Genomic DNA, 14,077 nt, shown 5'->3' on the forward strand with positions numbered 1-14,077 from the left:
GTGATCACTGAGACCGTGACGCTGTAATCACAGTGCCACCTGTCTCAGCTGTCAGGAACTACACAGAACCCTACCCTCCCTAGGTGTGTCTTGTGGTCAGGTGCGTGTTATGAAGCACAAGATACAGTAATTTTTTGGGCACAGATAGAGCTTCTTTTTTTTGTGGTATTTAATCAACACTGCGTTTTTTTTTTATTTTTCACTATATAAAGAACAAAGTACAGAAAACCTTGAAAAAAAGTTTTCCCTACATTATACTATGAAACAATTATTATTACCCAATTTTTTTGGTAAAATATAAAAGATCACGTTGGGTAAATAGACACCAAACATGACAAGCCCTAAAATTGCGCATGCCCATTAACATGGGGAAAAAAACGACCATACCCAAAATTGCCCATAGGTGACGCTAAGAAGCCCTATATACATTCATTTAGAGTTGGTCCTCCTTTGTGGCTGTAACAACCTCCACTCCTCTCAGAAGACTTTCCACAAGGTCCTGGAGTGTGCCTGTGGGAATCTGTACTCATTTAGCCACATAAGGATCTGTGAAGTTAGCTACTGACGTTAGATGAGAGGAGATGAGATGAGAGCTGGTAAATGGCATTCCAGTTTATACCAAAGGTGATCGGCTGGGTTGAAGGCTCTATGCAGGCCACTCAAGTTCCTTCACATCAAACCATCAGAGTTATTCCCACAAGGGTGAAGAGTTTGGAGAAAGAGGAGAAGTGAACAATCTAGGCCAAAATAGCTGATTTGGAAAAATTCTCCAATTCAGCTCACTTTCCAGTTCAGATATGTTGGCCTAGATTGTTCACTTCTCCTGCCTTCTCCAAACTCTTCACCCTTTTGTGAAAAACCCTGCAGTCTTTATTGAGCTGCACAGGGGCACAGTCATGCTGGAACATGGTCCCCAAACTGTTGTCTCAATGTTGGAAGCACACAGTTGTCTAAAATGTCTTTGTTAGCTGTAACATTAACACAGTGGCGGAGCTAAGGAACAAAGGGCCCTGGTGCAAGATTATTTTTTTGGGCCCCCCCCAAAAAAATAAACCCCACAAACACGGCGCTCTCCTTCCGCAGCGCTTGGCCGGCTGTCACTTTCTCTCCTCCCCGCTGGGAGACGGAGCAGCGTCCAGCGGGGAAAAAAGAAAGCACGGATGCACCGCTGTATCAGCAGAAAAATGGCACTTTCGGCATTATGCCAAAAGTGCCATTTTCGGCCAATATTTTTTGGCGAACAGTACGCTTCACTGGACACACCAGAACTCAATGACTTGGAGGGTTGTCTTAAATCAAGGATTGTACAATCATACTGAATTATATTTGGCCTGCTTAAGGTCCATACTAAAAAAAAATCAGTCGGTTGTGAAAATGAACTGTCAGTCAAGAGAAGACATAAGTACCGAATTTTTGTTTTTATATTTTGAGACCAACTGTAATAAATTGTATTGTTTGCATTATTCGCTGCTGGAGATTACTCAGAATTCACTATGAATAATAATTAACTATAAATAAAAGCAGCAATAGATTCTGTGCTTGCATCGGTGGTTCTCTGTGTTTACAAACTGTTTACGGCTTTTCGCGTCCTTGAGAAGGGAGACAGGGACGGCAGTCAGTGAAAAAGTGGTCAAGATACTAGAGTTCATAAATTTTCTTGAGCGTCGTTGGGATGAGTTCAAAGAATTACCATGTAAGAAAGCCTTACAGAGGGAATTTATCTGATTATAGCAGTAATAATTACCCAGCTGTTTATTGCAGATAGAGAAATAATTCATGCAGGCAATAGGCCGTGGTGGCAATGACACTCTGCATTTAGTAAATATGCAAACCGTTCACTTCTAATTAAGCGAGCAAGAGGATGCCCTTATTAAATGGATAAACTAAAAGTGCCTCCCTGACAAATGATGAATTGTTATGCCGCACAAACTCTTGCTACAGAATTATTGGCATGAACTTGGGGTTTAACTTCATTAAGAGATCTTATGGGATAGTTAAATGAGGATGGACAGCAGAACAATGCCTTTCTGACAGCCAATAATATGTCTGAGTTTAATGAAACTGCACCAAATTTGACTAGCTTCGAGGATGCTGGTGTGACTTTCTGTTCAGAAATATGCAACCTCAACCAGCAGAAGGTGGACCATGTGGATGATTTTATTACAGAATAAGAAAATGGGTACACAGGTAACTGCAGGAGTATACTTTTCCTGCTCTGTGTATAGCAATGAGATTGTCACGTCATTTTAGTGTTGGCGCCATCCCTTAAAGTGACACTAAACACAGGAGTTAAATCCTAAAAATGCATTCAAGTTCCCTAACTCATAACAAAAATGTATCTTATTTGTGTATCACTTGGCTGTAGATCCTCAAATCATCTCTGAATTGGTGCTGACACTGTCCTTCCTTCTGGAGGGTGGCTACTTTTGTTCCCCATGGCCCCTGTGTGTGTTGTAAAGTAGTCAACGCTCCAAGCTCACTCCTGTGATGGACTACAATCTCAATACAAATGAGTAAACTAAACGTGAGATTGTAGTCCATCCCGGGATTGATCTTGGAACGGTGACTACTTTACAGAATGCTGCCTGCATTCTGACCTTTCTGGAGGGTGGCTGGTTTTGTTCCCCATGGTCCCTGTGTGCGGCAGCAGCACGAGTTTGAGTGTTACCCGGTGCGGCCGCCGTGCATGTGTTATGATGTCCGTGGTGTAATGTCATTAAGCATCACTTATTTTGGTGATGGACGCCAGCAAAGAGAGAAGGAGATATTGACCAAGTGGGATCAGGTATGCCGCTGGGTGCCCCCTCTCTCTTGTGACGCTGTTGGGCTTTTGGTACATGACTGAGTAGCTGACTTTTAAGAGGGTGTGACACCGAAATGACTGTCTGTCATTTTGGTGTCACCCCCTCTCATGGTCTCACCAGGTGCGGCTTTGGTACATGACTGAGTAGCCGACTTTTAAGAGGGGGTGACACCAAAATGACTGTCTGTCATTTTGGTGTCACCCCCTCTGATGGTGTCACCCGGTGCAGGTTTTTGGCTTTAGTTCTCCTTTAAGCCTTGTTTGATTATTGGGCTACATGTACTCAGTTGTTCTCTAATTTGTTTATTGATTGATCTGATTTCTAATCTGATTTTCAATTATTGATCTGACTACTGTTCAAATATTGATCTGTTTATTGTTTGAGTTTTTTTATTAGGTAATAAGTGATTCTAATTTATGTTTAACTATTGATAAATAAATGTCTGCTCTAATATATTACTTTTCTAAGAATTGTCCTTTTTCTTCTTGTCCTTCACACATTGAAAAGTTATTACCCTCACATTACAACCACCATGGCCGTAGCCTTCTGTTTCTTTTAACCAGTCCTTAGATGTGGTGGCTGCATTATTTTTCTTTTTGTTAGGATTTATTTTCTTTATTTTCACCTGGTACTCCTGCGAGTAACACACTTCTTATCCTAGACTATGCTTTTTCCTCCACTGTATCTAGGGAGGGAGGCATGGTTGTCACCTTGTCTGCTCTCCTGATTTGGATTACAAATATGTCTTTCTCTCTTATTCCTCTGTAGGTCTACCCCAAGCTGTGGCTTAGTTTACAACCTCTGCAGCAATCTATAGGATTTAGATAAGGGATCTATACTAAAAACTGAATATCATTTTACTGTATGCAAACTGTAAAGTGAAAAACTGTGAAATGGTAGCTTCTCCCCCACGAGTTCATGAATTATAAGTTCATGCGAGGCTTATGATTCTTAATGGCTTGCTTTAGTAAAATTTTTACTGGTGATCCTTATGCATCTTTTCATGGCATGTTCAGTTTGAGTTGCCCAGATTTGTGACAGGTTTACTATTAATCTGTTGGGGACTTTTGTTGGGGGATGTTCATACCCCTGCTCTTACCTTACTAAACTGTTCTTAATGGCCACACCTTCCAGATATCTTTTCAGTGCATAATAGTTATGCACATACTTCCGGACATAGTAACCCCACCACATCTTCTGTATCTGTAAAGAAATGGATGTGATTAAAGTCAATCTGACTGCATTCAAAATGCTTACGATTATTTTTTAGAGTGCCATCACATTCCTTTTTGATTTTCAGAAAACACTAAACAGTATATAGCAGTACCCACCCCTAAAGGAGCTTACAGTCTAATGTCTCTATTATTTGTATGAATATTATTGAAAAAAAGGCATGCATACTAGATTTCACTCTTTAAGAGCATTTTAAAGTTACTTTTGAGCACATTTTAACAGATCCCAATATACAGCAATATTATATATAATTTTTCTAAAAATACCTTTAATCAGTAAAATAGAGTCCTTGAGCTCCAGTCTAGTAACTTTGCCTAGGTTGATATAATAGGGTTAACTTGCTAAAGGAGTTCAGCATCTTCAAGCTGAACGCAAGGCACACAACTTTTAAGGATAACCCGACTTTAAAAAAATAAAAATGAAAAAAAACTTTAAAAAGAATAATATAGCTTATATTATTGTCGCACAAGCCCTTCTGTAGTTTAATGTTATTTAAAAATACCTTTCCATTTAAAACTGTAGCTGCTGTAATGTTATAAATCTGTCAAAAAAATTCTATGCAATGTGGCGACCTGGAAGCGTTCTGTACATTTCTGGGGGAACGCCTCCAGAAATTTCCCTTTTTGCTTTTGTGATTGGCTGACTGATTTTCCCAGATGTCTACACTAAGGTACAAGAAAAAATTTGGCATCCCCGCAACAGGAATTTCATTATTGGTGAGATACTCCATGAGGGTTAATTTCTACTAAAGGAATGCAGACACTGCACCTTTCCTCATTACAACACAGGAAGTACACCCGCTGATTATAATGAGCCAGGAACCTCCCATTCAGGAATCAGTTTGAAAAGGGCATGCAGCAACAAACAGCTTTTTCTTCTGGAAAAAAAACAGGTAGGAAACTGCGTTTGTAAAAATCCTTGTAATGTACACAGATTACCCAGAGGCAACTGATTTTTTCTCAACAAAAGTGGCATTACTATTTAAATATATTCCTCATTACCCATGTATATTACAATTCCACTTTACCCTGACCGGAGGGACAGACGTGGAGGGGCGGGCATAGTTGGCTCTGCCTCTAGACAGGCAGAGCCAGCTGTCAATCAGCCAGCTGGGTGAATCTCGACAGTATTGTCTGGATCTGTCCCGGCTGCGGCGCTCTCACGATATAGTGGACAATAGCCTGCTATATACTGAGTTTTGGGTCACAGGAGGACATAGTATATGTCCTCTCGTGACCCAAAAAAAGAACTATGGGGAAAAAAAACATTGCCCCATAGTTCTCCTTTAAGGGCTGCAAGTTTTGAACAGGAAGTATGTGTTAACATTGTTAAAGAAAGGATAGCAGCCACAGTTCCTGTTCATATGACTACAGACATGGACCCCAATCAAGACAACATGGCGACCTGGAATAAAATAACCTGTTTGGTATTTAAAAACATTCAGCAGCTCAGGTCTGTGTCAACTAGGCATTTTTAGTTTATTATCTATGAAATCCCAAGGTCCCTTTCCTCAGAATAGCTATTTGTTTCAATCCAATTTAGGTAATATTCTGCTTAAGAATCTTCCTACCCAAGTGCTGTGCAGGCCATTTATCTACGGGCGGGAAACTTATCTGCACCTTAGTTTCTCAATTTTCCAGGCTTTACGTGTCCTTCTGTAATCAATTTACATCCTCCCCTGTATTTACCCTGACACATAATTTACTATCATCTACGCAAATTGAAACATTATTCACTGTTCTCTCCTCAATGTCGTTTGTATAATGCATGTTAAATAATAAGAGCGCCCAAATGAATGGTTGTGGAAACGTATTATATTGGCGATTGTAAAAGATGTTTTTTGCGCTAATACTACGTTAATAATACCCTTACAAATAATGGATTTTAACCTGGTTCCTCTGTCTTTGTGACTCATGATGGCCAACGTCAAACACGGATGTCACGGCTCTCCAAAAAAATCCTGATTAACAGTTTCAAATTTACCTACAGTAAGTTCATATCACTGAAAGCGCTCAAGCTTTACAAATCAGGATTTAAAGGAGAACTATTAATTACCTTTTTTTTTTTTGCTTGCCAGGTATGGTTCTTGGGCGTTAGTAGGAAAATGATTTATGCTTGAAAAATTGGGAGATAACTGCGCTGTCAGCAGATTCCCAATGTCTGTTGTGAGTATGAAAGGTCAGGTAGACCTTCAACAATGGCAGATAGTCAATTATTGTATTGGTAGACAGCTCGTCAGTGAAATCATAAGTACGTGTTTAATATTGACAAAGATGGTTGTACTGTAGTATAACTGGGAGGTGGCATTTTTTAAATTCATACCTTGGTACTGCTTTTGTCCCACCGCTAATAAACTTGAATCAGAAAGAATCTTTAGTAAGTTGTCAAAATATATAAAATATGACATCTTCAATTGCAGTTTTTTTAATTCGTTTTTAATTTTTGTTTCTTTCCAAAAGCAGGAAGAAAACCAAACTAACAGGCAAGTCATCCTTTATTTACTCTTGTCCATTTGCTCATACTACACTTATTTCTTTGTTGTGTCCTGTTTCAAAAACAGAACATGAGGTTTGGCTGGTTCTGGATTGTATACCCCCTCTTCCCATTGTCTCCTGAGCCTGTCCATCCCTGTCCATAGCCAGTCAGGTTTTGTTGTATGTTGGAAACAGGACTGAAAGCTAGAGGGACAAAGGGGTTTAGCATTACTACAACATGTGCTGCATATGCCATGACCCTGGCAGACCAGTACCAGTTCACAGTTGATGGGAAAGCGATTCCACTCAAGGGGCCAAGAGAGGCGATGGGGGAAGATCAGGCATAAATTCCCTTTTTTTTGTTCAGGCCCATATAGGGAAGAATTGATGTATTTCCTCTTATTTATCTTTGCCAAGTCACCAGAGAGCAGCTAACCCCAACCCCACGACCATTTGTGTTGCCTAAATCCATTTGTGTTGCCTAAATTTGTGTCATAAACAATGTCTCCTCTTCTCCAAACTGTCAAGAAACAGCTACAATGTGGTAAATCATTTTGTATTGAGTTAGTAGATAACAAAGAAAAGTTATTACAACTTTTAAGGCTCTTTGACCAGAACGGCTCAGGTCACCAAAGTAAAATTAAAATGTTAATCTAGGCAAAATAAATATTAATAATAAATAAATACATTTAAAAAAAATAAAATGCTGCCCGATATACAGGGAGCTCCTAACATCCTGTGCACCCTGCTGCACTGGAATCCCAGTCATGCCCAGTCATCTTTGGACTACTTTCCCGGCTGCTGCACAGCTCTGTGCTGCCAGCATATAGCGGGCATTAGCCGTCTATATGCTAACAAAGTCAGCATATACTAAAGCTGGAGTATAAATGTACTCCTGTTCCCCAATAGAGAACTGTAGCAGAAAAAAAAAAGTTTAGCTATAGTTTTCTCTTAAAGAGGAACTTTACCCATATCGTTAAAATAACAACAAACACACCTTTAGAAATGTTTAGTAATGACAATCTACAAACACATACGTCTAGCTAATTGCCGGCTTTGTATTCTTTGCATATCTTATTTCTCTTTTATTTCCCAGTCTTCTCACAGTGGCCATGCTAACTATGGGCAGATTAATACATCTCCCTTTACTTCCCTGCACTCTGGCACATGTGACTAGGACATGTGACCATGCACATCATCACAGGGGAGGAAAATGCCTTTCCCATAGATCTCGTGAGATTACGGATGAGATTTCCCAGCAATGCTCTACTGATGTAACCTTCCCAGGGTGCAACGCTTGGACACATTACATCATTTGTGGCAAAACTGGACCAGGAAGTAGATGAACTCTATTTGTAAGTAAATGAAAAACAAGTTTGTTTAGCTAATTAATGTAAGATGGTTTTAAGGCCTCATTCACACTGCCGCACGTATGCGAGCGTATACGTGCGTACGTGCGTATTGTACCATATGCAACCTATGCAAATAAATGGCTCCATACACACAGCCGCGTATAGAGCCGTATATATTTGCGTAGCGTATATATATGCGCAAAAACAGAATGGAACAGAGATGCGTCCGGGCAGCGTATCTCTGCGTATTTACGCGTGTTTACGCGCATATGCGCGTATATGTGGGTACATGCGTACAGCACATTAAAAATTTAATTACGAGTGATGCATTCTGGGATTGCATATAGTGCACGCATATACGCGCATATACGCGCTCGTATACGCGGGTATATATACGCATAGACGCGTATATACGCAATATACAATTTTGCTTGCGTTGTGTGTGAATGAGGCCTAAATCAGCACGCAGACATGCATGCTGATGTGATTTTCAGTGAAGGGGGTAAAGGTCCACTTTAATGCATACAGATCTGCATTAGTTTGTGCCTTTTCTTTCTGCGTAGAGTTCACCTTTAGATATAATGAAGGGAATTTATCAAAACTGAAGCAGATAAAATCTGGAGCAGTTGTGCATGGCAACCAATCAGCTTCTCTCTTTCACTGTCAATGGTTAACTGAACAAACTGAAGAGAGAAACTGATTGGTTGCCCTGGGCAACTGCTTCAGATTTTGTCTGCTCCAGTTTTGATAAATTCTCCTTACTGTATATATTGCTTACATTTCTACATCTAGGTGACCTTTAGAGCAGATAGAAAGTGTTGTCAGTGATTGGAGCAAAGCAGTCCTTGCCAATGATCAGCATATAACATGCACTACCTAAACACTGCGAGACTGCAAGCTCCCACAGATTACTGCTTGTTAATAATCGGGTTCTAAACAACTTCTCCCGCTTGTCAAATTGTTGATGTGTGTTCCTCATTAGTTAACAGATCAGAGTACATTGTTTTATAAAAAATATTTATTCTAAGCACTGAAACAAATGGCAAAAAGGTTACAGTATATTTAAGCCGGCTGCTGCAATGTATTTTCTTAACAAGGGATTTTTTGTTGCTGAGGTTTGATAGACTAATTACTAGCATTAAGATGTTGGTTCACATAATAGCCGAATAAAGTCGTGATATTATGGGTCTGATTTAGGGTTCTGCAGGGCAATGGTTATAAAAATGTAAATTTGGGCCAGTGTTAAGTAGAGTCGAGGGAGCTGACAACAGCAAGAGAAGCTATTTTTTTTTTTTTTTTTAAAGACACAAAATATATAACTCCGAGATCATTTTATTGTTTAACCAGCTTCACAGGGGCATTGTCATGTTATCATCGTGATATCTCTATTCCTCTAGCAAATGCAATAAAGAACATACGCTGCGCAAGCAAAAGATGTCACCATCTGGTTTACGGGCACTGTTATAATCTGGGGTTGCTTCAGTTGGCCAGGTCTAGGTTAAGCAACGTTATGTCCCCAAAGAATGAGGTCAGCTGCCTACCTCAATATCCCGAATGACAAAGTTTTCCATCAATGGATTTTTTCTTACCTGATGACAATTCCAGGATTTATGGGGCTCAAATTGTGAAAGAGTGGTTCAGGGAGCATGAGACATCATTGTAACACATGGATTGGCCACCACAGAGTCCCGACCTTAACCCCATTGAGAATCTTTGGGATGTACTGGAGAAGACTTTACAGTGGGCTGACTCTCCCATTATCACTACAAGATCTTGGTGAATAATAAATGCAACTCTGGACACAAACAAATGTTGTGACATTGCATAAGCTTGTGAAAACGATGCCACAATGAATACATGCCATAATCAGAGCTAAAGGTGGTCCAACAAAACATTAGAGTGTGTCTTTTTTTTGGGGGGGCCAGGCAGTGTAGTTACTGTATATCATATTAAGGACAGTGAAGACAATGAAGAGGGACCAGTAACGAGTATTTTAAAAAAAATAGTAAACAATAGTTTTATTTTCTGCTTCTCTCGCTTGCTTCTTTATGTTAAAGTTCACATTTTTAAAAAAATCCTCCCTAGCCTTTTCAATACATTCAGGTCCAACACTCAGGGCCGTATTTACACTCTCTGCTGCTCCAAGGCCAGGTTCCTCAATGCGCCCCTCTACCCCCAAACACCCCCCTCCTTACATGGAGAATGGCAGACCTGCAAGCTGCATACAAGTGATCACGGAGACATCGCTGAGATCACTTGTACAAAACAAGCGGCGGCTTCCCCGCTGTACATTTATCCCTGCTTACCCAAAGCAGGGCTGAATGTAGAAAACAACTACCCGCCCGGCGAACTGCATGCCCCGGGCATCGGGAAATAGGAATTCCACACCCGTGCTCCCCCTCTACTCCCTGCTGCCCCGAGGCCGGGCCTTGGTTGGCCTTGTGGGAAATCCAGCCCTGCCTACACCTTCTCGCAGGTCCTTGTCTACCGCCAATGGCTGCAGCCTCCAATGCCATCTGAAAGCTGGCTGGTAAAAATGTAGTGTTAGGTAGTCTGAACAAAACATCCCACATGAGCCTATGGGATGTTGGTGCGCAGTTTCGGCCACAACAGCACTAAATGATGGGCCGCAGACAACACAGATGGCTGCAGCCGTCAGGGAAGGTAAGTATGGACCTGGGAGTGGGTGGGATTGGGTTTGGTACACTTGAATGGGGCATACTTGTAGTGCAAAAGCAACTTCCCACTTAAGCCAGCAGAATGTGCACAGACATGGGCAGACTACCAGTAGATTTTGTAGCATCTGCGCTGCAGACATACCGGGATGCAGCAGCCATTAGAGAAAGTAAGTATGGAGCAGTGGAGATAGCAGGGATCCTTTGGGAGGAAAGATCAAATGATTGGTGAGGAAGGTATATATTATCCTAGACGGGCTGCATTCAGGGAGAAGGGATTTGCATGCAGACTTCCCTAGGTAACACCCTTATGTGATGCTGAGCCTACATAAAGGAAAGAACTGAAATCCAATAAATTGAAGTGGTTGACCAGGGACAGTCAGACTGGGCAGAAAAGCACTAGATGATGCTGGATGTCCTCCAGCCTGGAAATGAGGTGTTTATCTGACTTTGCTGCACCTTCTTATGCACATTGTGAGAAGCTCACCTTAAGCAATATCAGTCCAAAAGAGAAGGGAAGGACAGAGTTCAGCTTTAACTAATATTTACTTACAACCCCAGCAATATTGTTTTATTTTGTTTGTATTTTGATGTGGAGCAGGAAAAGTTAAAGCCTTTTTATAATTTTTAACTCCCCCCTCTATTCAAAACTAAAATAATAATTTTGGCTGGAGTTTGGCTTTAAAATCACAGATTTTCTGGAAGTGTTACACTGGCGTTTAATATTTAATGGTTTTCTACAGTTCTGGTTCTTTGTTCTTAAAAACGGAAAAGCAGGAAAAATAGCAGTGATTAAAAATTTTGATGATCTTATTTTATAACTGCTGAAGTTTTTATTGCTCTTTAAATGCATGTTTTATGTCCAGGAAAATGCTTGACTATTTTAGTTTACTGGTAGAAAATGAGATTTGTACTGCTTGAGGGTATATTTTAAGACAAAATCATCTTTAATCGCCGCGAATAAAAACCTCGTCGGAGATTACCAAACATATTTTAAATATTGCAAAAGTTAAAAACTGCAGTAACTTTGATTTCAAAGAACCAGCATGTAATAATAAAGGTAATGCTACCGATAATGTTAACTGCATTCGTGTGTAGTGGATTTTAATAAAGTAACTGATTCAAATAAAAAAAAGATTCATTATGAAAACAAATAAAATAGAACATATATAATAGACGAATCATATTTAATAGAAGAACATTTGATAATATATAATGATGTAGGGCCTCACAGATAGACATATCTTATTTGCAACTGTGCCTTCTGCCCATTCCAGAAACAACAGCCTTGGATACTCCTAGATACATGTAAAGTAATAACCAATAAAAGGTGTATTTATTGTAAGAATTAAAGGGATGAAGCCGCTAATTACAAGACACCCCTCACTGTATTTTTATTTGAAAAGACGGCCCTGCGGCTCCTTTAACATGACCACCTGTGTAGTTCCATGCATAGTTCTTATATCAATAGCTATGAATGACAAAGATGCAGGGAGGTATTGATGCCTAAAGTCCCAGGTTTAACCCTTCCCATTCCCATAATGATTCTGCTTTGCTGAAAAGCAGTATTAGGAGTAAATCATAATCATGGGGACCCCTAATGAACCCCAAGAAAGGATTTTAAAGTGATTACAAAAATCCAGTTTTCTTCCTCATTTAAAAAAGGAAACAGGATCAGTAGTAAATCATAGACAACTAGGACGCCCAAAAGCAGTCCAACTGAGGGGTGGGCAGCACAGTAAACAAAAGGCAATAACAGCCCACCACATAATAACAGGGGTATAACTGGGGGCAGCCTGCAGATCACAGAGCTGCTTGGAAGGCCTTACATGCAAGTTGATGAGGCCTGAATGTCCACCTGGTAAAATTTAGAGAACATATGAACGAAAGACCAGTTGATGGCTTTGACAGCAGAGAAACAGTTGCCTGATGCCGATAGGCCAAAGAAGCACTGACTGATCTAGTAGAATGTGCCTTGATAGGAAAGGGTGGAACCCTATTCTTAAGCCTATAAGCTTTATGGTGATTTGTTGGAGCCACCAAGAAATAGTGGAGTAAGAAGCCCCTTTAGGAATGACATAAAGAGATGTAGTTGTAAGATAAACATGAACAGCTCTAAATACATCCAAAAAGTGAAGATATATTTTCTTTGGATGTACTGGGGTCAGACAAAGGGATAAAAGAACAAAGTCCTGGTCAAGGATGAAACCACCTTAGTGAGAAAAATGCCTCTAGGTTGTAAGATGACCTTGTCTTTGTGTAGAATGAGAAAAGGTTCTTTACACGTCAAGGAGGCTAATTGAGAGACATGCCTTGCAGAGGGGAAGGTAATTAGGTAAGCAACCATGTGGGTGAGAGTCAACAAAGGGAATATCCTTAAAAAGGCAATTTTTACCTTACACCACATTTTATGGGAGTGCAAATGCCTAACAAATTTTTTGGGGGCGACTTTTCAGATCATAGTAGATATCACTACTGTGCAAACTATTGGCGCTATATAAATCCTTTATAATAATAATAATATCACGAGCATATTGATAGACCCATTACCTGCCCTGGCGGTCCTGTCCTTGGGAATTGGCCGCATCCCAGCGAAACTTAGAAGCTTAACGGTTCATATTCTATTGGCAGCCAGACTCACTATAGTCAGGAAGTGGAAGTGCTCAACACTCCCCCCTCGATTGGCGAAACCCTTTCCATAGTGAAGCTTCATTATCACTACGAAAGAATTATAGCGTATAAAGAAGGGACAGTACCAAAATTTGATGAGAAATGGTCCAACACAACCATGCCGGTTCTTGCTCCGTGATGGGGTTGGACTATGCTAGGTCTCATATGGTTACAAACCCGGAATGTCTGGTTGAGATCTATACACTGATCTGTTTGCATTGAACCTTAGTTGCATATGCTCACTACAAAAACTTTGGTCACTGGATTATATGCTACTCACACTGAATATATGTTGACTGCTTTTCTATGTACTCCTTTATTTAGTGTTTTCTTTTTTGTAACTGCTTACTTTGTTAAAGAAGCTGGAAAAAATCTCAATAAAAATCTATTGAAATAAAAAGGCAATTTTTAAAGCACCGTCAGAACCAGGTTGAGATCCCACGTCAATGGAGGCTGTACAATCCAAACAGGTCAGGATCCAATCCACTGATAATTTTCTGGGATGAAATTTTCCTGCCTCGCACCAAGCAAAGTATGTTTTCCAGGGTAGACCTTGTTTGACGTTGACTTTCTAGATTTTAAGATAGTAGGAATTACCGAGAAAGGATTGCTATATATTATGACCTGGGCTTGAACAGTCAAGCCGTCAAAGTCAGCGACCATGAAGCAGGCTGGTAAACTGGTCTATGGGACAGAAGATCTGGACAATCTGCAAGAGCCCACAGAGCATCTACCAAGAGTCTGATGAGGTTGGAGTACCACATTCTCCTGGGCCAGTTCGGTGCAAGAACCCCCAGAATTCCCTCCACCTCAATCCAGCGGAGAAGATGAGGCAGGAGCTTTAGAGGAGGAGAGGAGAAAATTAGATT

At 40.4% G+C, this 14,077-nt stretch overlaps 1 protein-coding gene across 1 annotated transcript in view; it reads right to left on the reverse strand.

Annotated features, from left to right (window-relative positions):
- SPATA17 (spermatogenesis associated 17) overlaps positions 1–14,077 on the reverse strand; it is a 124,438-nt gene that overhangs the window by 79,551 nt on the left and 30,810 nt on the right. Inside the window, exon 5 of the mRNA XM_018567105.1 lies at positions 3,904–4,007. Within this exon, the coding sequence (XP_018422607.1) occupies positions 3,904–4,007 (104 nt within the window). The remainder of the gene's footprint in view (positions 1–3,903; positions 4,008–14,077) is intronic.

The sequence above is a fragment of the Nanorana parkeri genome, unplaced genomic scaffold (assembly GCF_000935625.1).
Source record: "Nanorana parkeri isolate BGI_ZX_2015 unplaced genomic scaffold, ASM93562v1 scaffold1006, whole genome shotgun sequence".
Classification (NCBI taxonomy): Eukaryota; Metazoa; Chordata; class Amphibia; order Anura; family Dicroglossidae; genus Nanorana; species Nanorana parkeri.